We start from the raw sequence: 23,105 nt of genomic DNA, 5'->3' as shown, positions 1-23,105 counted from the left end.
TGCTGCCCAGCCATCAACGGCCTCCAAGGACATTAATAAAATTAAAAGCTTTATTCTGTTGAAGTACGCCTTAGTGTGTTTCATTCGGGGGACCGCAAGGGTGGCTGTGTGTTGTAAAAAATGGCGTTCAATGACCAGACGATGCGCCGTTTCTTTTACAGTGTTCTGTTACAGGGTTTCCCAACCCAGGTTCCAGGGCCCACTGTCCTACATGTTTCCATGCCTTTGCTTCAGCACACCTGATTCACATCGGCTCCTCGGGAGGACATCAGGTGCTGCAGATGCCTGTTAATCACTCACTGTGATAGCAGTACTTTTCAGCGTCGGGAGTTCAGAAACAGTGTTTTTAAACCAGCAAGAATGTTCCTTCAATTCAATTTAATTCCTACTGAGCTACAACCAATCAGCTTGAGCTTTAAGATGATGCAGGTATTAAGTAATTACCAAGTACACCAAAATTAGTTTCGTCACACGTTTATACCTCTTGACTGATTTTGTTGAAATTAGGATGATGCATGTAATAACTGTATTGTTTACATGTTTATTTACTTTTGATATTTATGACACTGTTGATTTTTTGTAAATTAATGGGTTTTGTAATGAATTAATGGGTAGGCTTAAACAAGTTTAACTTCAGCTTATACCTTTTCGTTCATAAATTATATCTAAAGAAACTGTTTAATTTATAAGAGGAAGTTGTACTTGTGACAATTATTATTATGATCTTTATTAGATAATTATTTTCCTTTTCACGTGTTTTATATGTATTGTTATGACGGAAAAATAAATACAAATACGAAAAAATACAAAAACCTCAAGTCCCACCCAGCAACTGTACAGGTTTGAGTACAAATCCTAGTTCAGGTACTCCGTTGGTTCCTGAAATGGCCCAGAAATTAATCCTCCCATGCTACGAAGGTCCGGTAAAATTACCCAGAAGTTCCGATAGTGGAAACGGGCCTCGTGTGGTCAAAAAGAGTGTGACCTTGTTTTTCAAGCTGTAAAGAGAAAGCCTTATTTATTTATTTATTTATTAGGTCTGATTGATCCTCAGATGTCTGGACAGATTCCTTCACACCAAATGAGACCATCTGAGTCCCAGCTCCAGGACATCCAAGGTGTTAAAAATAATTATGTACAGTGCAAACAAAGAAAAAAGAAAAGTAAAAGATAGGTAATCATAGTTAGGTTTGAACATGATGGATGCCACTGTGGGCCTTCACCTTTGTTATTCTTTGGATCAAATGTGCGTAAATGTGAACACTCATTAAAACCAGCTGGCTTAGAAGCTGGTGGTTCTACCTTATACACTGTAAGAAAGAAATGTTTAAATGTACTAACCAAGTTATGTCAACTGGTTCCTCTAAACCTGGTTGCTTAAATGTAGAGAGTAATATGCATAAACTTTTAGTGGAATGATTAACAATGTCTATCACTCTTGACATGTAGGCCCTGTCCACACGTAGCCGGGGATCTGCCAAAACGTAGACATTTTTCTACGTTTTGGCCTGTCATCCACACGAAAACAGAGTTTTTTCACACAAAAACAGATCTCCGGCCAAAGTGAAGATCTGCGTTTTCTCCGTTTTGGGTGTCTGCGTGTGGACAGACAAAACCGGAGTCTTAAGGTCCACAACGTCACTTTCCGCAACAAAAAATGCTGACATCACGTGTGTGACCTGTGTTTACACTAGCCGACAGCATGGATGCCCTCAGAGCTGCGCTCGCTTTATCAATTGTCCAAGTGCTTTTTGCTTGTTTGTTTTTGCAAGCGGAATTACTGCTCCTTGCGGAAGACCACAGACGAAGGACGAGGTTAAGAACGGGGGAAGTACTGCCGCATACAGATCTGGCATGTTCTTAACAACGTATTTATCCGGGTACGTGTGGACAGAGTTTATTTTTAAAACGAGGTGGTGTGGATGCAAGTTTTTGGAGGGGCGGATATTAGTTTTTTAAAAAACCCGGCTACGTGTGGACTAGGCCTTAAGCTACTAGTAGAACCAGCTGGTATAACTTGGTTAAGAAAATTCAACATTTCATTGTAGGTTGTTTCTCTTTTTTTCTCTAAAACTGAAATCATCAGTTAAGTTGGCAAGTCTTTCCAGGATGTGATGAATCTGGTAAAAATGAATACATGACTCCGTTTTACCTGATGGGTAAGTAAGAATGCAGACGTCCAAGCTTTGAGTCCAGCTCGTAAGTTCAAAGTGGAATCGGATGCTACACAATTTGAGCCTCCTTCACGTTCTCCCTCATGGTTGAATTACTGATCACAAGTCCAAACCAGCGTGAGCTGTGCAAATGAAGAAGCAGAGAACCTGGTAGGTCCTTTTCATTTATGGAGTCAATGTGCAAATGTTGACAGGGAGGTTCTGCCTCTCGCTCTCCAGCCGAGCCCTGTGGTGGCCTCCCCGTTCCCCTCTCCTGGGTCGTCCCGTTTGCGCAGCTTGGTGCTGAGCCGAATGATGCACTGGTCCCAGTCCTCCGGTAGCAGCAGCATGAGGAAACCCAGGCAGATGATGAACACAGCAATGAGGCGCACCGTGTTGAAGTGGATTTCACACGTAAAGAAGTCCACCACTGTTGAAATACAAGGGTGTACTATTACATACAATTGGTACAACTGACACGGGGAATTTTAGTCATATAAATGATTGGAACGCGGTACTATTTTTGTTATATCATCATTTTTGTTTTATGTACAGACGTAGACAACACTGTTGGTACCCTTCGGTCAATGAAAGAAAAACAGTGGCCACAGAAATAACTTGAATCTGACAAAAAAGTATGAAATGGAACCAGTGAAAGTCAGACATTGCTTTTCAACAGAATCCTTTCAAAACTAAACTCATGGAACAGGGCTGGACCAATTAATTGCTCGACTCAAAGAAAAGCTCAAGTCTAAATAGTCCAAAGTTGATGCCAAAGACATTTTTATTGTTTCGCTCAGTCACGGTAACATTCTGCCCAGCAAGCCGTTGGAGCGCTGTGATTGGCAAGGCACAAAAACTGCCGAGGCTCTAATGGAGCGTGGCTAGATCGACACGGAGGGCTACTGTCTGTCTAGATTTCTAGGCTAGGGGTAAAGCAGAATATCTTCTAATGTGGCTGCAATAAAATTACTTTGCTGAAATGAATGAGCTAAAATTCCTCCAAAGTGATGTGAGAGACTCATTACCAGTTACCATTAAGAGAGACTGCAGAGTTGCCATCAAGGTTATTGAATTACTTTTGCACAGCAGTGTGCCACTGTTATTATTACCGACTTTCAGCTCTCTTTAAAACCTTTTGCATCCCTAAAGAGAAGCTCATTTTCATTTTTGGTGGTTAATTTTGAGCAGATCTTAATGTCACGATCAAATGGAAGGTTGGGACACTTACTTGCATTTACAGGAACACTTAGGACAATGCCAAGGGAAATTAATGTGGGGTATGTTATCGCAATGCCAAAGTTTACCAGGACATTGAAAGCTGCAAGAAAAACGCCATAAAGTCGCACGATGAGAAAGTCACACCATGTAATAACATTTCAATCACAACAGTGTGTAGAGTGTAAAATAAAGTGCTTGATAACTGATCTTTATTTACCAAAAAGCAGGGCTGCAACCCCACAGAGGTACGCCCAGGGGATGTCTGCCAGCGATCCGATGTACTCCACATGTGTAAAATACAGGATCAATGGCACAAAGCTGAGGAAAACAAAGTTGGCGCTTCCAACAATGCTCAAGAAGAGAGCAGCCTCTCCGAATTTGGCACTTCCCAGAACCATCTTAAACAGCACCTAGGGACAAAGTATGGGAGGATAGATGAATTGCAAAGCTCAGGGGCATTACTGGAGCACTGCCTGCCAAGTACCTGCCATGTTTCTAGCTTGAGGTCACTCCTTTCTGTTTATGACAGTAGACAGCAAAAACAGCAGAGTACTGGAGAGAAAACCCTGTCAACATTTAGATGTTTGCCTCCCTTGATCTAGGTATTTCAGCCTGAAGTTAACACACCTCTGTCAGCCGAGTCCTAACTTTCTGCTTTCTTCTACCTCTTGAGTTCGTCTCAAGAAGCAAACCAGTCCTCTACTATTCGTACATGTAAGTTTGCTAATATTTTTCTGTGCCACTGTGGATAAAAGTATCACTGTAGGGAGCTCCGCCCCTTTCGGTCAGCTCATGTTAAGTCAAAGGAGGGATGAAAGTTATTTTCTGCTCTGGTTTACCGTACACCACTAAATTACACATACTGTACTTCAATTAAAATGACAAATAATTATGTGTGTTGCGACTATATTTGTAACGTATTTTGAGATTTGTTTGCTGGTAAAAATGTGTAATTTAAAGACTACAAATCAGAAGTTGCATGACATCTCCGCAGAATTTCTTCTCCCCCAGCGTAGCTTCCACTTTCGACACGGCCAGATGTATAGTGGTTTTCACGTTTAATGCTCCTTCTTTTGCCCAGGAAGGACGAGAAGCTCTCTAAACTCACAGTTATTCTTCTTCTCCTTGTCTGGTCTGATGACGTAAATTTAGCGAGTTCAGTACGTGTTTTCACACAAAACCTAAAGCGACCTTTGCTGCCTGTCAAAAATCTGCGCACTCTTGACATCGAAATGTCTTTAAAATTTCCTGGAGGTCATATGTGAAATCCATAGCGTGTATCAAACAGGATCAGAAAATAGCTTTTATTGCTCCATAGACTCCCATTCATATTTTTGACAGTAACGGACCTGTGGACTAGAAGTAGATGGGCTTGACTTAGGCTCCCCGTGAGGCTAAGTAATTGAATACCTTGTAGAGTGCTGACATTGAAGCAGAAGCCACGACCAACGTGATGCCAATGACGGAGTGGCTGTGGAACCCATCAGCGTAGGTCATCATGACGATGCCTGCTATGGCGAAGATAGCAGCTACTATCTGTGGAAGAGACGGATCATCAGACAACGACAGATGGGAGACATTCTCGTTTTAAGACACCCAAGAGTCCTTCTGAGTGATTTCTACTATGTTGTTTGTTGCCAAAATTACTCGCCACAAACAACTGCTTTGGTAAGAGATGTGACTGTTGTCAGAGTTGTTGTTGGCTGTCAGCAGGATGCTCGTTTGGTGTTTCTGAAATTCAAATAGAGAAGCTTCAGATCTCAGGTTCATGGTGCACACACTGCAACACGGGACAAGCCGCTTCTATGGTGTTGGTTTGGATGTCTGACATTGATTTACATGTTTATAAACCACACCCCCCACCTCCATCCAGCAGCCCCCACTCATCCCTCCCACTCCCTGCCTCAGCGATTATTGTGGCTTCAGCATGACACCAGATCATCTGGCTCACACTCATCCTGGATGCACTAAACCCAGATCTCTCTCGTTTTTTGTTTTTGTCTCTCACACATTTGTGCCTGTGTTCAATCTGAAGCTGTAGTTACATTCATGGTGGGTGTTTGGCTGAGGGATAGCATTGGGCACATGATGCAGTCCAGCTGAGTGGATTAGCTCTGCATTAAAGAGGTGTCAGGAAGATAAATGAACCGTGTGTTTTTCTCTGCTCGGCCAAAGCCCCGAGGCACTTTTGGCAAAATTGCTCTTTTTGCACTGCGGGCTTCCCGTCAGTCACGGCTGCGACTTTCATTTCAGTGAACACCAGTTTGCTTGTAGGATCAGTGACAATGACAACGTGTCAGCACAGTTTAGGCATGAAAATTTTTCTCCGGTATGCTAATTTAGTGTCACTTTTGCAGCTCATAAATTCAAACACAAGTCACCCAAAAGCACTTTAGAAAGTTTTAGCTCATATTTTTGGGGAAATTATAATAATTTTATGCCTTTTTAACTCAGAGCGTCTTTGCATTAGTCAAGATTTTCCTCCTCCTTTCCTCTCATGACAAACTCGTCCAAGATCCCCCGCACTGCTGCTGACTTCCTAGCACTGCAGTCCCCACCACAAAGCACCGGAGCGAGTGACAGGGTTTGAAAACGGCAGAGACGCAGCACTTTTACAGTGGCTGTCGATTACTGAGGCTTTTCATTACAAATAATGGGGGTGGGGAGTTGGAGCACGCACAAGGGACAAATAGAGGGGGGCTTGTCAGTTTGTGGACGACTGAAGGGGAAATCCATTCTGCAGATTGCAGGGCATCTGTAGATGTGAAAGAAAGCGTCAGAGTGGGAAGGGAGGAGAGAAGGAGGAGCTTGGTCTACAATGCTTACTTTATTGTCTCCTCTCATCCAGACACAAAAAACCCCTCTTTTTCTGTGTTTAACTAAAAAAATAAAGCTAAATCAACTCAAAGCATCGTTAATGAATTGAACACTGTGTGTTATGAATTTGGTTGTTATGATGAGGGACAACAAACCACGAAAGCTCAGAGGAAAGGTAGTTCACTTGACGTTGAAAGTGTAAGCAACAAGAGGCATTACTATGCCTTAAGGCAGCTGAAGGTTACAAGGACGTGTCATGGTGCTAATAATGTAAATGGAAACAATAAACCGCTGTTGTTGGGATCGCAGAAAGGAGATGCTGAACACAGATGCTACATATCTGCTCTGAACACACAGATCTAATCTCAGAAAACATAAATAGTGGTGTAAAGAAGAAATCAGAGATTCGTCCAGAAGCTTTATGATCCAAGATAACCCTGCAAACAGTCAACATCGCATGGACGTGCAGATCATGTCTATTAAGTCTGTCGGTCCAGACCACGTCTGTAGGACGTCCAAACTAGGTCTTTGCACAGTGGGAAAGACCAACAAAGGCCTCTCATGCCATGAGCTATTGACCCTTTGCAGGTGACATCACACGTCTCACGGGGACGCCTCTTTCGACATCAAATAAACTATTTGCGTTATTAAAGCTATTCCAGTAAAGCTAGTCCAAAACAAGCTAGCTGTAATGAAATGACAACTGTCATGTGTTTATATTACTTATTTAGTATTAAAAATCTCATATTTCATTATGGATGATGTGTGTTTCTGTCCATTATTGTGAATTGTTGGATATTAAAAATTTTGTTCCAACGTAGGACTAAGTCTACGGTATTATAGTATTATATCGCATCTTGTCCCTTGATGTGAGAGTAGCGTCTGGTGCCGGTGACCCAGCCAGCGACAAAAATCTGGTAGGGATCAATGACTGTATATATAAGATAGACACAGCCTTCGCACTGTGAACCGTAGGAATAGCTGAAATGAAGCCCAGTGGGCGACCCCCACCACCGCCATCTTGGCGTGTCACACGTCTTGTCACTCCCGGGAATTAAAAAAGTGGAGCTGAGAGCGGGGCTGTGAGGGTGGGGGCAGATGATTGACACCAATCAACCTCTGAGTCAATTTAGCTATAAGCTAACTGAGCTAACCTAAGCTAATGGAGGTTAGCAGGGGCTTTCAGACAAAAAACACAAACAAACGTAGTTTAGCTACTCTGCTATGCTCTGTCTTCTAGGCTGTAACACTTTTACCGTGAGGCCGAGGCCTTCCCTGGAGCAAGCAGAGGGTAAGCCGCTAGTGCTAGCACTGACAGCTCATCTGTTACCTGTCAGTAAAATGGACACACCCCTAATTATTCATAATTTCAAGCTTTAATTACATCTAAACTGATGAGTTGCAAAAAAATCACCCCCCTCAGAGTTGTCATAGCAGTAAACCTGACCTAATGAACCTAAAATGTTTTTTTTTCCAGGCTGTAAACATGTTTATTTCTGCCGTGAAGATGGGACTCAGTGGGAACTCGCTCCTCTCACGAGCTCACCACTAGTGGACAAGGGGTCTCTTCTGCATCAGCTACATTTATGGCAGGCAGAGTTTGCCTCTTGGTAGGGATCTAAACTTTGTAAGACTTTTTAAAATCAGCTCTGGTGTAAAGTGAAATGCGTGTTATCACATAATGTTATAAACGGTGCGGGGTGAATTCTGGCAAAGTCTGTGACTTGGCCAAAGCAATGAACACGGCACCGGTTTCTAAGCTTACCAACTCTAACTTTTGTAAATAAGGCGCTCTATGAGCCCCAGCTAGGTGTGCTACTTCTTCCAACAAGAGAACTGTGCTTTAACCAGTAGAAGCCAGGTTAAACTGGCACAAACAATCATCTCAGTCACTACTTTTGACCTCCCATCATTATTCACGTAATCCCTTGTTGGCGTCCGCCATGGCAGACACACGTGACGTAGGTGCAAAGGGTCAATAGCTGTTTAGGTCAAATCTTGAACAAAGAACAATTTCATACACAAGATTTCATGTCATCTTTTACTGATCAGAAAAATCTTGCTTTGTTCAGATGAAGGACACTGGACTTCTTTGGTTTCTCGAAGACGTTTTGCTTCTTATCCAAGGAGCTTTTCCAATTCTGACTAGAATATGGGAGGTCAATCGTATAACTTGTAGCTGTCTGTTGTTGCTTAATGTACTGAAACTACCTATGAATACCCCTCCTAACCCACCCCTTGAGGAGTTGTTAATGTCGCTAGGCCCTATTGTGTGGGAATGGTTGTTTTGATTAGACGCAGGAGAGTTTGAGCTACTGAACTTGTTTTGTATGTAATGTACTGTATCTATCTTTTATAATAGTTTTACCTTTTAAATTAAGAATTATGGACTTATTGCACAATCTTCTAATTTATCAGGTTTCACCTGTAAGTGTTCTGAAAGACTACACCAAATTTTAGTTCAAAATGCATAATATTGGCTTCTGCAATAGTCATCTTGAATCCAGTTGACTCCAGAAGTGAATTAGTTATAGATGTACATCCATTGCTCACTACCTGAGAGTTATATCAAATTCTGTCCAGAGGTTCATGAGATATTTTACTAACAGACAGACAAATTGGCTGCTTTTTGCCTTTCTGCAGTGACTGATGTCCCAAGAGGCAAAAGCTTTTCTTGTTGTGACAAGAAGATAAGTAAGAGATGAAAAAAATGTCATTAATAGGAATTTTGTTGCTACAAAATAACATCCTGGGAATGACAAAAAGATCCATTGTGCCTTGTATGCCTTGCGCTTGAGTTTGATTGTCATCTAAATAGAACATGTTTTCTTTTAGAAGCATAAAAGTGCCGATGACATGCATCGCACACGCACTTGCAGCAGAAACTCACCCTGACACCCATAAAACGGTCTCTGAGTACAATCCAGGAGAGCAGAAAGACGAAGGCTTTGTTACAGCAGAACAGTGCCGACACATCTGTCGTGTTGATCTTCCTGAGGGCTTGCAGGTACAGGTAGTTGGTGAGGATCCACAGCAGGCCAAAGGGAGCTACCTTAGTGAAAAACACCTTGGGGGTCAGCCCATCGTCCCCGAAAAACCTACAACACTCCCTGAGCCAAAACACAATCAGGTATACAGTATTAGTAATGAAACTGGATGCTGATTATAATACATGACACAGACAAATCTGTAATTGGTGAATTATGCACAGTTATATTGAAAATATCTCTGTCCCACTTGTGGAAGCAAAAGTAAATAGATGCAAGAACAAGATTTGCTGCAAGGCTTTGCAAGATCAATCTTCTGATATTCGGGGGAATAAAACTAGAGTTCCTCTGGGACTTTACATGGTTGGTTACTGCTACTTCTGTTTATTTTAGTGAAATCAGAGTTAAATCTAAACTGTTCCCCTGCAGAAGCTCATCTGAGGCTGCATCATACAAACATACTGAAGCCACACTAAATGCATGAAACAGTTTTGGTGCTGTGGGGCGTGTGATCAAAGAGAAAGCAGTGTTGATAACAAGCTTTAGTTTACAACTTTTTTTCATCTATTTCCCTTTTAAAAGTAATTTTTTTTAATGCTGACTTCAGCTCCTGTGTAAGAAGCTTTATTTGGACGTTGGTCCAGCATTTTACAGAGCAGGTTCACTGAGAAACCATGTTTTACTAATTATTTTTGAAAATCAACAGTCACTCTGAGTTTAACTTGGAGGCTGAACGTGAAAATAGTCTTCCACCCCAAGTTCCTGCATTAGCTTCTGACGGTAAACGGTTCAGAAAACAGACAGATCTACGTCACTTGAATACTACTGTACTTGCTGAATATATTTGTTGCCAAAATACACTAAAGTGGTTAAAAAAAGACGTTGGTGCCTCTGGTCCTGGCTTTCAGTAATGAGCAAGGGCGTCAGTTTGTTTTCAGAATTGCTGGGGACAATAACCATACACTTGGGTGGGGTTTAAAAATTGCTGGGGACAATAAAGTAGGCTAGCACAGGGGTCGGCACCCCGTGGCTCTGGGGTTAATCAAGTTTAATTGTTTCTCGTTGCAACAATCTTCACAGGAAGGCAAAACAGTTAAACGGCAGGTTACAGATATTTCCATTTGACTGTTTATTTTGACAGATGAACTCAAGGATGCTTGGTTTGAAAGAATTACCCCGACGCACACGGATGCGCATGGATGAGCTGACATTTTAATCGTTAACGCACATCGCGGAGGTAAAATATTCCCATCAGAACATCAGAGCTTTATACTGGACACTGTGTTCAGCGTGGCTCGGAGCGCCCACGGTGGACAGTGAGCTGAAGATCTGGGGTTCGCAGCGCAGTGCAGAACGGCGCATGCGATAAGATTTCCTCCCACTGAAACAGTCTGGAAACCCGGTCTCTCTGAGGGATGTGTCACTTGGAAAAATGTTCTTTTTATGAAATTATGAAACTTTGGCTGAACAGCGCTTGTTCCCGTCTCTAATATGGAGACGCATGACACGTAGAGACATTTGATCACGCACAAAGTTTATGTGGAGCAGAAGCGGTCGGGCCACGGCAGGTGAAATGTTCCTAGCCTACATGAAGTGAAACTGTTTAATTGTAACATTAATATGTTACTGGACATGCTGGTCTGGTTGGTTAGACCAGTGTTTGAAGTGGAAAACACACACACACACACACACACACACACACACACACACACACACACACACACACACACCAATTAAAATAATGCTGACAGCGTGGACTAGAAGACAGGTGATGGTTTACGTATTTAAATGATGATCAGGCTGCTGTAAAATGTAATCTCCATCCACATCCAGACACAATTATCCTCTATTCTTTCTCTATTTGCTCTGCTCTTGTCTGGGCTGACGTAGCTGATGGTGCGCGCGACGCACCTAACTAGCGGCTGATGCACATTTTACGCATTTGGAGAGGTGGACTGGATGCTTTGCGTTTACTGGAAGATGGTCCACTTAACGCACGGGTGTAGACTAAATATTAATGACAAATGAATGAAAATTAAATTGTGAGTTTTTACTTCATATTTTATAAATAAAAAGGACGGGGCAACACGTTTATGACGTCTTTTTAAACGAAATTTTCTAGCGCGACCTGCCTGCTTCACTTAAGTCGCTGCTTATTAAGGTCCGTCCAAAATTACTGTGGGAAATGGGTAATAATGGCTCTTTGATGGGAACAGGTTGCCGACCCATAAGATCTGAGCTGGTAAAACAAAAATCCTCATCAGCAGGCGTTTTTGAAAGTGGGGAGGACACAGCTGCCAATCACAAATTTTGCCGGGGACATGTCCCCGGTGTCCCCGGTTAAAATGATGCCTATGGTAATGAGTGAGGTAAGCTTTCACACAAAAAATGTATCTAAATGCAATAATAGAAAGAAGTTTTCTGTTTTTGCCTTTTAAATCTGCAAATTGAAATAAGAGATTTTCCTAAGTCTTTAAGTTATGTGGCGGATTTTAAAAGCTGCTTCAAATATGTGTAAATTAATATAAAATGTCATAAAAAAGGTATTGTCAGCATATTTTCCATCAATATGTTATTTTTAATTAACTAGAATAAGTCCAAGACAGGCTGGGCCCTAAATGGACCTGTTTTAGTAGATTTCCTGTTGTTGTCACAAGGTGCTTTTCAAAAACATTAGACCACATGTGTGTTTTCTCTGGTCCATTAGATCCCAAATGGTTTTCTGGGAATTCAAGCAGAAACTGGTGCAGGTTTGGGTTCATTTGTCTTCATTTTGCAGAGAAAGGTGATAAACTGCTCTTAGTTGTTATGGTAATAAGCTGGTTTCCCTCCTTCCACCAGGATTAAACTGAATTGTCTATGTGACCCTCCAAAAGATTTAATGACCAAATGTGCAGATAACCAAAAGTCAGAACGACTCATCAAAAGAAGTAAAACCCCGCGATTGGCTCATTTCCCCCCTCAAACACATTTCACTGTAATATCCAGTTGTTGGTAATTGAAAAAGTAGCTTTGGATATTTTGAGTTGACTATTTCCTTCTAATTCACCGTTAGCATTGTTAGCTCAACATTAGCCTTTAGCCTGCTTCACCTGGAGTAAAACAAAAAGATACCGTCGCTTAGGGGTTTGAGAAATTGCTTCTGTGGTGGTGCTCTTGTTTACTGACTTCCATGCCATACCATACCATTTTATGTATATGGCACATTTAAAAAAACAGCATGGGAGCTGACCAACTTCCCAACATAAAAACAGACACATAAAAATACCAATGAAACAGTCAGTAAAAGCATATAAAAGCAGCAATCTAAACACACAACAAACAAGTACAAAAAAATCGCAATCTAAAAGCCAAATCGTGAGTCTACAACCGTGACTTGAAGACACTAATGGATGGTGACTGACAGATAGTGAGCGGCAGTACATTCCAGAGAGCGGGAGCTTCTTCGGTTCTTTAAACATAAATCGGAAAAGGGTGGAATGCCTTCTCCGAGCAGGGATGAGGTCCTTCCTCAAGTGGAGGAGTTTAAGTATCTCAGGGTCTTGTTCATGAGTGAGGGAAAACTGGAGCAAGAGATCGACAGGTGCTGCATCTGCAGTGATGTGGGCATCGTACCTGTCTGTTGTGGTGAAGAGAGAGCTAAGCCGGAAGATGAAGCTCTTGATTTACCGGTTGATCTACGTTCCTACCCTCATCTATGGCCACGAGCTTTGGGTAGTGACTGAAAGAAAGATGTTGCGGATACAAGCGGCCAAAAAAAGCTTTCTTCGCAAGGTGGCTGGGCTCTCCCTTAGAAATTGGGTGAGAAGCTTGGTCATCTGGGAGGGTCTTGGAGTAGACCCGCTGCTCCTCCACATCAAGAGGAGCCAGTTGAGGTGGCTTGGGCACCTGATTAGGATGCCTCCCTGGTGAGGTTTTCCAGGCACTTCCAACTGGGAGAAGACCTAAAGGAAGACCCAGGACACGCTGGAGGGACCATGTCCCTCAGCTGGCCAGAGAACGCTTTTGGATTCCTCCAGAGGAGCTTGCCCAAGTGGCTGGGAAGAGGGACGTTTTGGCCTCCCTGTTTCCGTATGGCCTTCCTTCTAACATGTTTGAAACATTGGACTGTTTTGTGATTGTTTTTCACAGTAGAATCCTTATATATTGTTCCTTTAAAGAGATTTAGACCATTTAAATGGCTTGAAAAAAAGAAGATTTGTAAATTGACTAAATAAAAGAAACTATGAAAGGTCACACAATCAGAGCTTATCAGCTCCAGCAAATCCTCAAAGTGTCCTCAAAGGAAGAATAAAGTTTTACATCAGAGCTGGATCAGAAATCCAAAGCTAATCCCACCACCTCACACTTCCTTCAACCCCGCCAGCCTCTTCATCTCTTTGTACCAAAGCAGCAAAGCAGAGAGCAGAGATGGCAGATAGACCTGTCAACTGGATTAGATAATGATAATCGTATGAAACTGGCTTTTATTGGATCATAAATTTGAATGACAACATGCTCCTTGTTCTGATACACAATAAAAGATAAAAATAAAAGCAATAATTTCTAATTATAAACAATATTCTTTTTTGTTGGAATTAAGATATTTTGTTGGAAACAAAATCCTAATCAATTCACATTGACTGCATTGTGTTGTGGCCTATAGAGGTTACTCCACAGCCATTTTACCAGAGTCCCCACCAAGCTCTGATTCATCAGACCCAGCCTCAGACTCATACTGTAATAAATTCTACTCTTTATAGTTTCTATTCATTTTCACATAAATCACCTTTTCCACTTTTGTTCTGACAAATAATAAATATTTATCTAGTTATCTGTCTGACCGGTGGATTAGTTCAGACAGAATGACTAAATTTCAATGAAATGAATTTAACAATAAAATTGTAGAAGATGGTGAGGCAGTTAGTATCAGAGATGCTAAAATTACCCAACTTTTATTTTTTTATTTTTTTTATTTGCAATTCTGGTCATTTTTACAAAGTTTTTTGAAAACCTCACGTGGAATTTTGAATATTTCTTTTTCCATTAAGCTTTCTGAGTCTTTAACCCTTAATCCATTTTTTGTGCACAAGGAGTAGAAACGTTACACAATTAAATGAATATATGAGGGTTAAGACTCAAACCAAGGGGCAGTGGCCCTCACTAGATAGTTTTATAGGTCTAATATTTTAATATGTAAATTTGCGGTCCAGTTTCTGTATGGCTTCTGGACGGACTTCCGTTCACACCGACTGCAGTTGGTGCGCTGAACATCTCAGCAAAATTTGTTCCCACAAGAACAAAATATGATCAGAAATTTGACATAATAGTTTTTAAAATTTGCCTGTAAAAATTACATGAACTATCATACATACATGTGAACTGATATCCCTGTCATCAAAAATAAATAAGCCAGAAAATATTTAATTACAACACTATTTTTATTTTGAAACCTCGCTGGTCCATGTATAGCTTCCTGTCTGGCTCACGTAATTTCTGTAACTTCATGACAATCCTAATGTGGCGTCTAAAGGTCAGACTCCACCTGCCATAAGTGAAGCCAACAGAAGTGACAACAATTGCAGTTCCCCCCTTATCCACTAGGGGCTGGCACCAGTCAGGAGCAAGTCCCCATAGTCTCCCCTTTTAAAAATGCCAACTTCATAGCAGAAATAAACATGTTTACAGACTTTTTAAAAAATATTTAAGCTTTATTAGATCAAGTTTACTTGTTTACTACAAGTTAAATCTGGGAGGGGGGTGCATTTTTGTGATTTTCTGGCTAAAAATGCTTGCCGTTAGCTGTGATTGGCTCAGTTAGCTTGTAGCTACGCTGCTGAGTTTGATGTGCCCCCACCCTCACAGCCTTGCTCTTTGCTCTGTTCATGTATTTTGCAGAAGTGATGAGATGCACAACATGGCCAAGATGGCGGTGGTGGGAACTGCCTACTGGGGTTCAGTTCAGCTCTTTAAAAACCTACAGGTCCATTGCATAAAGATTAATTTGTGTTGTTTGGAAAAAATAAGCTCCATGCGGAACTTTTCTGAGCTCCATATCCGGATCTGCACCTCAGCCGGTGAGAATGCTCCTAATTGAATACATGTATATATATATATATTTTTTTTGGTCTTTGCAGAAGCCACACAGAGTCAGGGTCACTTCTTACTTCAGTACTTGGTGTGAATGAGGTGTTAAGTATGGCGCGGTATGGGGGCCAAAATTAAGACTACTGCCCAGCAGCAGGAGGCTATATAAATTCTGAAGCAAACTACCGACCTAATTAATGATAACTAGTGCCAGTAAGTGAGAGGCTGGCACTACTGAGGAATAGCACCTTTACCGGCGTTACTACTAGATACGCTAGGGACTAGCAGCCCTCGGCTGGTCATTGACTGGTTCACACACTCCCTCTGCTGTCTATTAGCATGGATAGGTTAGCATTAGCCTGGACGGGCTGGTGATAGCATTGGAGAGGCTAGCCATTAGCGTGCCTAGGCTGGCCTCTAGCTGGATTTCCTACCCCCTTGATGGACCATTAGCATGGATAAGCTGGCGTTAGCATCGGAGAGGTTAGCCATTAGCATGCCTAGGCTGGCCACTAACTGGATTTCCTACCCCCTCGATGGATCTTTAGCATGGATAGGCTGGCGTTAGCTTCGGAGAGGCTAGCCATTAGCATGTCTCGGAGAGTCACTTAATCTATTAGATGTGGGGTTTTTTTTGTACATTTTATATTTTTTAATAAAGATATCACAATTTAAGTAATTATTAACCTGTAATTCAATACAAATTATTTAAAATCCAAAGATGAAAAATACTGACTAGTTAGCTCTGGCTTTTTCTCTGATATGTGCAAGAAAACCAAACTATATTAAAAGAAAACACCATCAACCTGTAATTAAGAGCAAAATGGAGTTAACGCAGCACCTAATCAATGCTAACAGGCTGTCGGCTTTACAATATGCTTAAAGTTAATGTGTATAACAACGCGTTCTGTCAAAGGAACAACTGTGACTGCAGGTCTCATATTATGTCATCCGTTTAATAAAAGTAAAAAAATAAATAAACGCATCTAGTAGAGTAAGTGACTCTCCGAGACATGCTAATGACTAGCCTCTCCAATGCTAATGCCAGCCTATCCATGCTTAAGGTCCGTCGAGGGGGTAGGAAATCCAGCTAGTGGCCAGCCTAGGCACGCTAATGGCTAGCCTCTCCAATGCTAACACCAGCCCGTCCGAGCTAACGCTAGCCTATCCATGCTAATAGACAGCAGAGGGTGTGTGAACCAGTCAATGACCAGCCGAGGGTTGCTAGTCCCTACCGTATCTAGTAGTAATGCCGGTAAAGGTGCTATTCCTCAGTAAGGAGCACCAGCCTCTCAGTTACCGGCGCCAGCTTATCGTTAATCAGGTCAGTAGTTTGCTTCAGAATTTATATAGCCTCCTGCTGCTGGGCAGTAGTCTTAATTTTGGCCCCCATACCGCGCCATAGTCAAGCGGCAATGAATTGCAACCTTTATCTAATCATTCCTGATTATGTCTATTTTTGTCCTTCATAAAACCAAAGATTTCTATAAATTGGAATAAAAATGCAATTCAAAGTCGGCCTATATCAGAAAACAGTTCCTTCATTAGCATTTATCAAAAAGCCTATGTAGGACAAAAGCAAGTAATACTCAAGACATCCCTTTAAAACTTTCTGGAGGCGCCTCTAATTCATTTTGCCATAACCTGTGAACACTTTCTCATGATATGGCATTATACAAATGGGATATTTTGCCTTTTTTCACAAGGAACTCCAACTCTTCTTCAGCCTAAATCAGGGCTGCCTAATTCTGGTTATAGAGGTCCACAATCCAGCATGTTTTAATTATTTCTCTGCTCCAACACGCCTGGTTTTGATCCGCAGGTGATTAACAAACTTCTGATGAGCTTGATGAGCTGCTGAACAAGTGATTCAACTATGGACTCAAGTGTGTTGAAGCAGTGAAGCAACTAAAACATGTTGGACAGGGGTTTTACAGGACCAGGATTTGGCACCGCTGATCAAAATGATTCAAGGAGCACCACAGGGCACTGTGCTCTCACCATTCCTTTTCACTTTGTACATCTCAAACATTCGGCACAAGTCCTGTCATCTGTAGAAATATGCAGATGTAACTTAATGTGTGGAGAAAACCCAACTCATCTTGAATCCCGTCTTCTTCAGCTCTGCTGCTAAACCACCACAGACAATCCTTCCCGCCATCAGCTTTAGCGATCTACGGTAAGTCTTTAAAGAAAATTAAATGATGAGTAACTACAGCATCTAGAAGTTATTTAATTGAACACGAAAAGGAAGATCACAAACTTTCTTCGTGATCTTTTACAAAGGTTAGGAAAGCTTTTCTGAATGTCTTGAGACATTTGCACCAGTGTTGCTTAGCTCCATTAGGATTGCTTTGATGAGGATCTCTGGTCATTAAAAGACATAAGGGAGTGTGTTGCCCTTTGCCTTGGGCATGATTAGTCTTTGAAACATGACAATGATGTCAAATAATATTTAGGGAATACAGATCAGAGAGATAAAGAATCTGAGGAGAAGCCAAATGAACAGAGTAAGACTTTCAATGTCAAAAACCTAGAAATCATAGAAATTTCCATTAAATTATCATTCATTCAGTGACTTGTGTTACTGGTGGAGTGTGAGTTCTCTAACCTGAACCTCTGCCGGGGCGTCTGTCTCTCCGGACTCTTGTACACGTGGCCGATGTAATACAGAGGGAAGAAGAGGCAGTTCCACGTGGTGGCGAACCAGGTGAGGGTGAACGGGGCATCGAACTTCTTAAAGGTCAGCTTGGCCAACTGAGTGGAGCCCGCCCAGGACGAACACACGCACATCACCATGGCGACCCCCCACAGAGCCTTCCGCACCTGAACAGCTGTTACTCTGATGCAACAGTGGAGCCTCCGTCTGTCCGGCTCTGACCCGGCCGCCCCGGCCGACTGCGTGTCTGCGGTGCCCACCACGTTCTCTCTGGTCCGGTCTTCTCCTAAACAGAAGCACACCTTTCAGACAAACAGCTAAATATCACTAGTTCTCATATTAATGCTGACTTACAATCATGTTAAGTGAGGATTCATATTTATGTCGCACTTCCTAGCTTCCCCCCCCACATAAACACAGCTGCTTCAGTCGTTTCAATGAACTTGCAGGAAATCAGACATCTGAGTCAAAATGTTATAATTGGGTGTGACAGGCTGCAGCCAAACAGAGGACGAACGAGGACAGATCTGATATTCAATCTGAGACAATCTGCTCTCCAACGGATGAGTTGACTGGTACGTGTACTTACACAAGTCCACAAAGGCAGACACAGCATCTCACACGTTTTCAGTCCTCCCTGATGTGTCTTCAATAAAACAATAACTGAATCAAAATGTTGCTGTCTCAGGCCCCACTCACATGTTTTACTCTTTATTATTGTGCATTTTAGTGTAAAAGTCCAAAAGCTGAAAACACCTGGCAATGCTGCTCTCTTAAACAAAGAAACAGGATCTTAGCAGTTTTGATAAATTTGTACTCATATTTTACACGTACGGAATTATATACAAAAGGTTAAAAATATCGGCATCATCATAACAAATCAGCATTACCGCAAGTCTCCTTCAACAGCTCTATTGGGCCGCTTCCCAGTAAATACCCAAAGGCAGATTCTCGGCAGGACATTGAAAGGGTTCTTTCACGCCGGACTGGTGAAATGGAGACACACCCAGGGGGTGCAGTTTGCTATACTATGCCTTGAAAGTTCAGTAAAATTAGCCGTAGGTGACAATAGTGGAAACAAGTGAAAAGTGTATGCAAGTATCTAAGGTCCGAGGTTGGCTATGACGGCCCCTCTGTATGAAGTGGGGGAATGAGCTAGTCAGATAGATGAATACCTGTAGTTACATTTTTCACATTGTAGCTTTTCGTTCTAACCGCCTGAGCTTTTATTTTGATAAGGTGATTGGGCGACGGTCGCACAGGAGTTAAGTGCTTGCCCCATAATCGGAAGGTTGCAGGTTCGAGCCCCGCTCAGTTTGTCACTGTTGTTGTGTCCTTTGGCAAGACACTTAGCCCCCCTTGCCTGCTGGTGGTGGTCGGAGGGACCGGTAGCGCCTGTGCTCGGCAGCCTCGCCTCTGTCAGTGCGCCCCACGGCAGCTGTGGCTTCATCGTAGCTCATCACCACCAGCGTGTGAATGTGTGTGTGAATGGATGAATGACTGTGTTGTTAAGCGCCTTGGGGGGTTTCAGGACTCTAGAAGGTGCTATATCAAATTCAGGCCATTTTCCATTTATCATAGGGTAATATAGGCCATCTTTAAAAGGTCACATCTTAGTTTAGTTCAGCAGCACCGATTATGGAGGCTGTACCAACTAAAATACTCACCATACCTCAAGAAAAACAACACACACCCACACACACACACACACACACACAATGCAGCTTAAATTGGTGCCATTTTAAAAGGGATCCTTGGGGCAGGACCAACCACACACTAAACTTCCTGTTAACGCTGCAACGTTCCCGCAGGAAACTGTTGCTTTAAAACTTTTTCTGCTGACACCGCTGCTCTAATTATTAATATGCTCATTTAAACTTGACAGAAAGCCATTGTCTTGGCTAAGTGGGTCTGTCGAGAATTATAGGCAAGAGCTACATCGGTGGACATCCATCATACTCAATGAGGCAGCTCAATCCAGATTGAGCTGCGTCTGACCTTGCCAGGTGGTCTCATCACACCCCAAATTAACTTCACTGATGACTTTTGGCTGTATTGTTGATGCCCCAGCTTTCCGTGCGTGTGGGATGAAGACATAAGAGATTTAAATTGTTTATCTATCACAAGCGAAACATAAAAAGGGACGCAATTAAAATGAAATGATGCTGCAACGTTCGAGCATCCTGATCAGGGTCCCCTGCCTCTGCAAGCACAAGCGACAGCTCTGACAGCCCAAAGGCAAATTTGCTAGCAATGACAAATGATTCAAGATCATTGTCTTAGGTTGCAATGTAGTGGTGAATCAGCAAAGGACCAAAAGGGGATCAAAAAGGGAGGAAGTAGGCATGGATGTCTTCCATGGAAGGATAGAAGTGAAGCTTCTCTTTATTCTGAGCTCCACGCCTCCTTGTCTTACTCTGAAGGTCATCTCGTGTTTACGCTGCCCAGTTTTTGTCTTTCCTGGGACTCAGTCCCACATCCCGCAGCTCTGATCACTCCTCTGTGCTGCTCTACAGCTTAATCTCCCAAATGCAGCCGTGGGCCAAGCCAATCAGGTGGCTTCAGGAGCCCGGCTGAGCGCTTCCAGCTCCAGCGGCGATAAAAAGGAAAACGTAAATGCTTCACTGTTTTGTTATGAAATAAAGCTCAGTCATTAAAAAGGAGATGAACTACGTTTGGTGTGATTAGCTGCTCAAACATTTCCACACGCTCATTTGTTACCAGTGAAGCACCGAGAGACGTGCTCGCACCGGCTGTGACTAATGGTACTACATCAGCTCTGAGGGCTCCAGATGAACAATATGGAGCAGAGCTGAACTCATCAGTGTGATGCTGCCGGGTCACTGGACTTGATGAGCAAAAAGCAAAAAAATAAATAAAATAAAGATAAACTTCTACTGCTAATGCAATTTCAAGCAATTCATACCGGGAATAAAAGTTAGGAAGACACATGGTTAACTGCAACTGCATCAGTTCATAATCACACGTTTACTTTTGAAGGTGACACCGGGATGCTGCACAGAGGACGGCTCTTTCATAAACGATCTCTGATCTGATTTAGTGGCTGGTTGATGTATAACACAGGAAAACACGCTTTTATCCAGCGCACATTATCTGTAAACACACTTAAATGAATCCTCACAGGAATCTGTGAAATTACTGGAGACAGGTCGAGGGTGTTTAGTTGTAAAATCTAAACTCTGACAGTTGTGTTCAACTTCTGGATTCATTCTGAAACACTGTCAGATGCCTCTGGATTAACGACAGACCATTAAAGGATAATATCCCAGCCCTGCTGCACGTTCCTATAGTTTCTTCTAATTTACATCTTCTATACATTTAGTCTGACTCAGTCAGGGGGTCTAGATCAATATTTTTCCACTTGTATTATTTTAGCTAATATAGTGTGTATTAAATTTTATGCTTCCAGGGGAGCACTCTAAAGGATGCTGAGATTAGCCCTGCCATTAGCCAGCCAGTTCTCCTGCCTTTCCTCTCCTCCCCGCTTCCCGACCAGCCTCGCTTCCAGTTCTGCTCTCCTCCCTCCCCCTGCAGTCTCTGCAGTGCAGATTTCTCCTGCTGATAGCTGCAAATCCCAAATGTGCCAGCAGAACCTTGCCCGACTGCTTGCTCTCACGCATCACACACACGCACATGTGACAGGTTGAGGATGTGCCTCAGATGCCCCCCGATCACGTCCGGGTTGTTCACCTGTCTCTCTGATGCCCTACTGCTTCATCCCAGAGGATCCTTCCAGGAAGCAGTGAAGGTAGCATCAGTTTTGCTTTGGTTTGACGGGGTGGCCATGCAAGACTCGGCTAAAGCGTAAGGAATAGATGTACGTTTTGTCTGGCTGGATGTCTGGTCACCACTTGGCGGGAGCAGGAGAGCACTGCAATGCTCTGCTTTGGTGATTTAAGAGGGTAAACAGATCAAGCACTCCGGAGGAGCACTTCTCCTTGTCCTACTGCTGGCTCGGCCTGCTGATGAATATGAAGCGACTGTCTTGTTTATAATTAAACTTCATCACGTGGTAATCTTGTATATTCTTGGTTTTTATTGCGCCAAATAAATCACCTTGAAAGCTCTTAATGCAAACTGCATTCACTTTTGTAGCAGCGACATACGACTGGAACGGAGTACAATCAAATTTTTGTTTTTACTTTTCAGTTTCTAAAGACCAAACACGTTTATTGTATGCTAACACGTTTGCGGTGGTCTCTAGTATAAATTAATGCCTTGTGAGTTGATCTCTGTAGGGAAAAACGATCTAGCGCTCCTGTTTCAGGAAGTAAAAGTGAGCCAGAACGTGGCTGATTTTGGAGTCTTACTTGCTGATATTCGGACATCTCGTCTCGGATTTTGTTTAAAAACAACTGACTCCATTTGCTTTGCAACATTTATGCTTTATAGGTGTTCTGCCATGTTTTGATGCTGCTAATGCTAACGTTAGCTTCTACTAGTCGAGACGTGCTCTGCTCTCTCCTGGATGCTAAACCAACAACAGCCTTGATGGGTGAGTCCGTAAATACTCATTTTCAGTGTGAAATAAACCTGATTGGCTTTTCTAATCCATGTTTCCTTATCTATTTTCTATCAGTAGCTAATGCAGGACGTAGTGTAGAAGACTATTTTTGTGTTTAGCCTGCATGCAAAACTCTGATTATATTTCATAATGAGTAAAACGGTCACATGGGCTCAATCCACTAATGATTCAAATGAACCCTCAAGTCCCCAGTTGCCTTATTGGTTTGACATTTTTGGACCAAGTTTTTGAAAGGCAGTAGCCCACGCTTTGTGGTGTTGTCTGGTGTTGTCACAGCAGAGACTGCCAGTCAGACAGGCAGATCACAGACAGACAGCAGTCACTGTCTTTGTAATCTCAGCGTCTGACAGACAGTGGGAGTCTGTGAAATGTGGCTCAGACAGCTGGGTCAGGCCAACCTGTCAGTAAGAGACCGTCCAACCCACCGAAGCAGGCTCCTCTGACAAGCCTGTCTGACTCAATAACACAGAAGCGAAAAACACACCCTGCTGCGTCAAACGGGCGGATCGGCTTGACCGTGCGGGCTGCCGGGACAGAGGCCCCAGAGGGCAGACAAGGGTGGGACAAATGTTACTGATCCCATTCGCCTTCGGTCTCGATCACTTCCTCCTCCAGCTGCCCGAAGGACAACGAAGCAACCTCCTCGCAGAGCAGCA

At 42.7% G+C, this 23,105-nt stretch overlaps 1 protein-coding gene across 2 annotated transcripts in view; it reads right to left on the bottom strand.

Moving 5' to 3' along the window:
* Window positions 1–2,183: 2,183 nt before the first annotated feature.
* The window catches only part of slc35f3b (solute carrier family 35 member F3b), an 88,150-nt gene continuing 67,228 nt past the window's right edge, over window positions 2,184–23,105 (bottom strand). For both annotated transcript variants that reach the window (XM_015977105.3, XM_015977106.3), the window contains 6 exons: window positions 17,856–18,189; window positions 9,082–9,301; window positions 4,785–4,910; window positions 3,592–3,784; window positions 3,385–3,474; window positions 2,184–2,583 (listed from right to left, as the gene is read on the bottom strand). In XM_015977105.3, the coding sequence (XP_015832591.1) occupies window positions 2,348–2,583; window positions 3,385–3,474; window positions 3,592–3,784; window positions 4,785–4,910; window positions 9,082–9,301; window positions 17,856–18,189 (1,199 nt within the window). In that variant the 3' untranslated portion in view covers window positions 2,184–2,347. The remainder of the gene's footprint in view (window positions 2,584–3,384; window positions 3,475–3,591; window positions 3,785–4,784; window positions 4,911–9,081; window positions 9,302–17,855; window positions 18,190–23,105) is intronic.

This window comes from Nothobranchius furzeri, chromosome 12 (assembly GCF_043380555.1).
Source record: "Nothobranchius furzeri strain GRZ-AD chromosome 12, NfurGRZ-RIMD1, whole genome shotgun sequence".
Classification (NCBI taxonomy): domain Eukaryota; kingdom Metazoa; phylum Chordata; class Actinopteri; order Cyprinodontiformes; family Nothobranchiidae; genus Nothobranchius; species Nothobranchius furzeri.
This window is presented reverse-complemented; position numbering and strand designations above follow the sequence as displayed.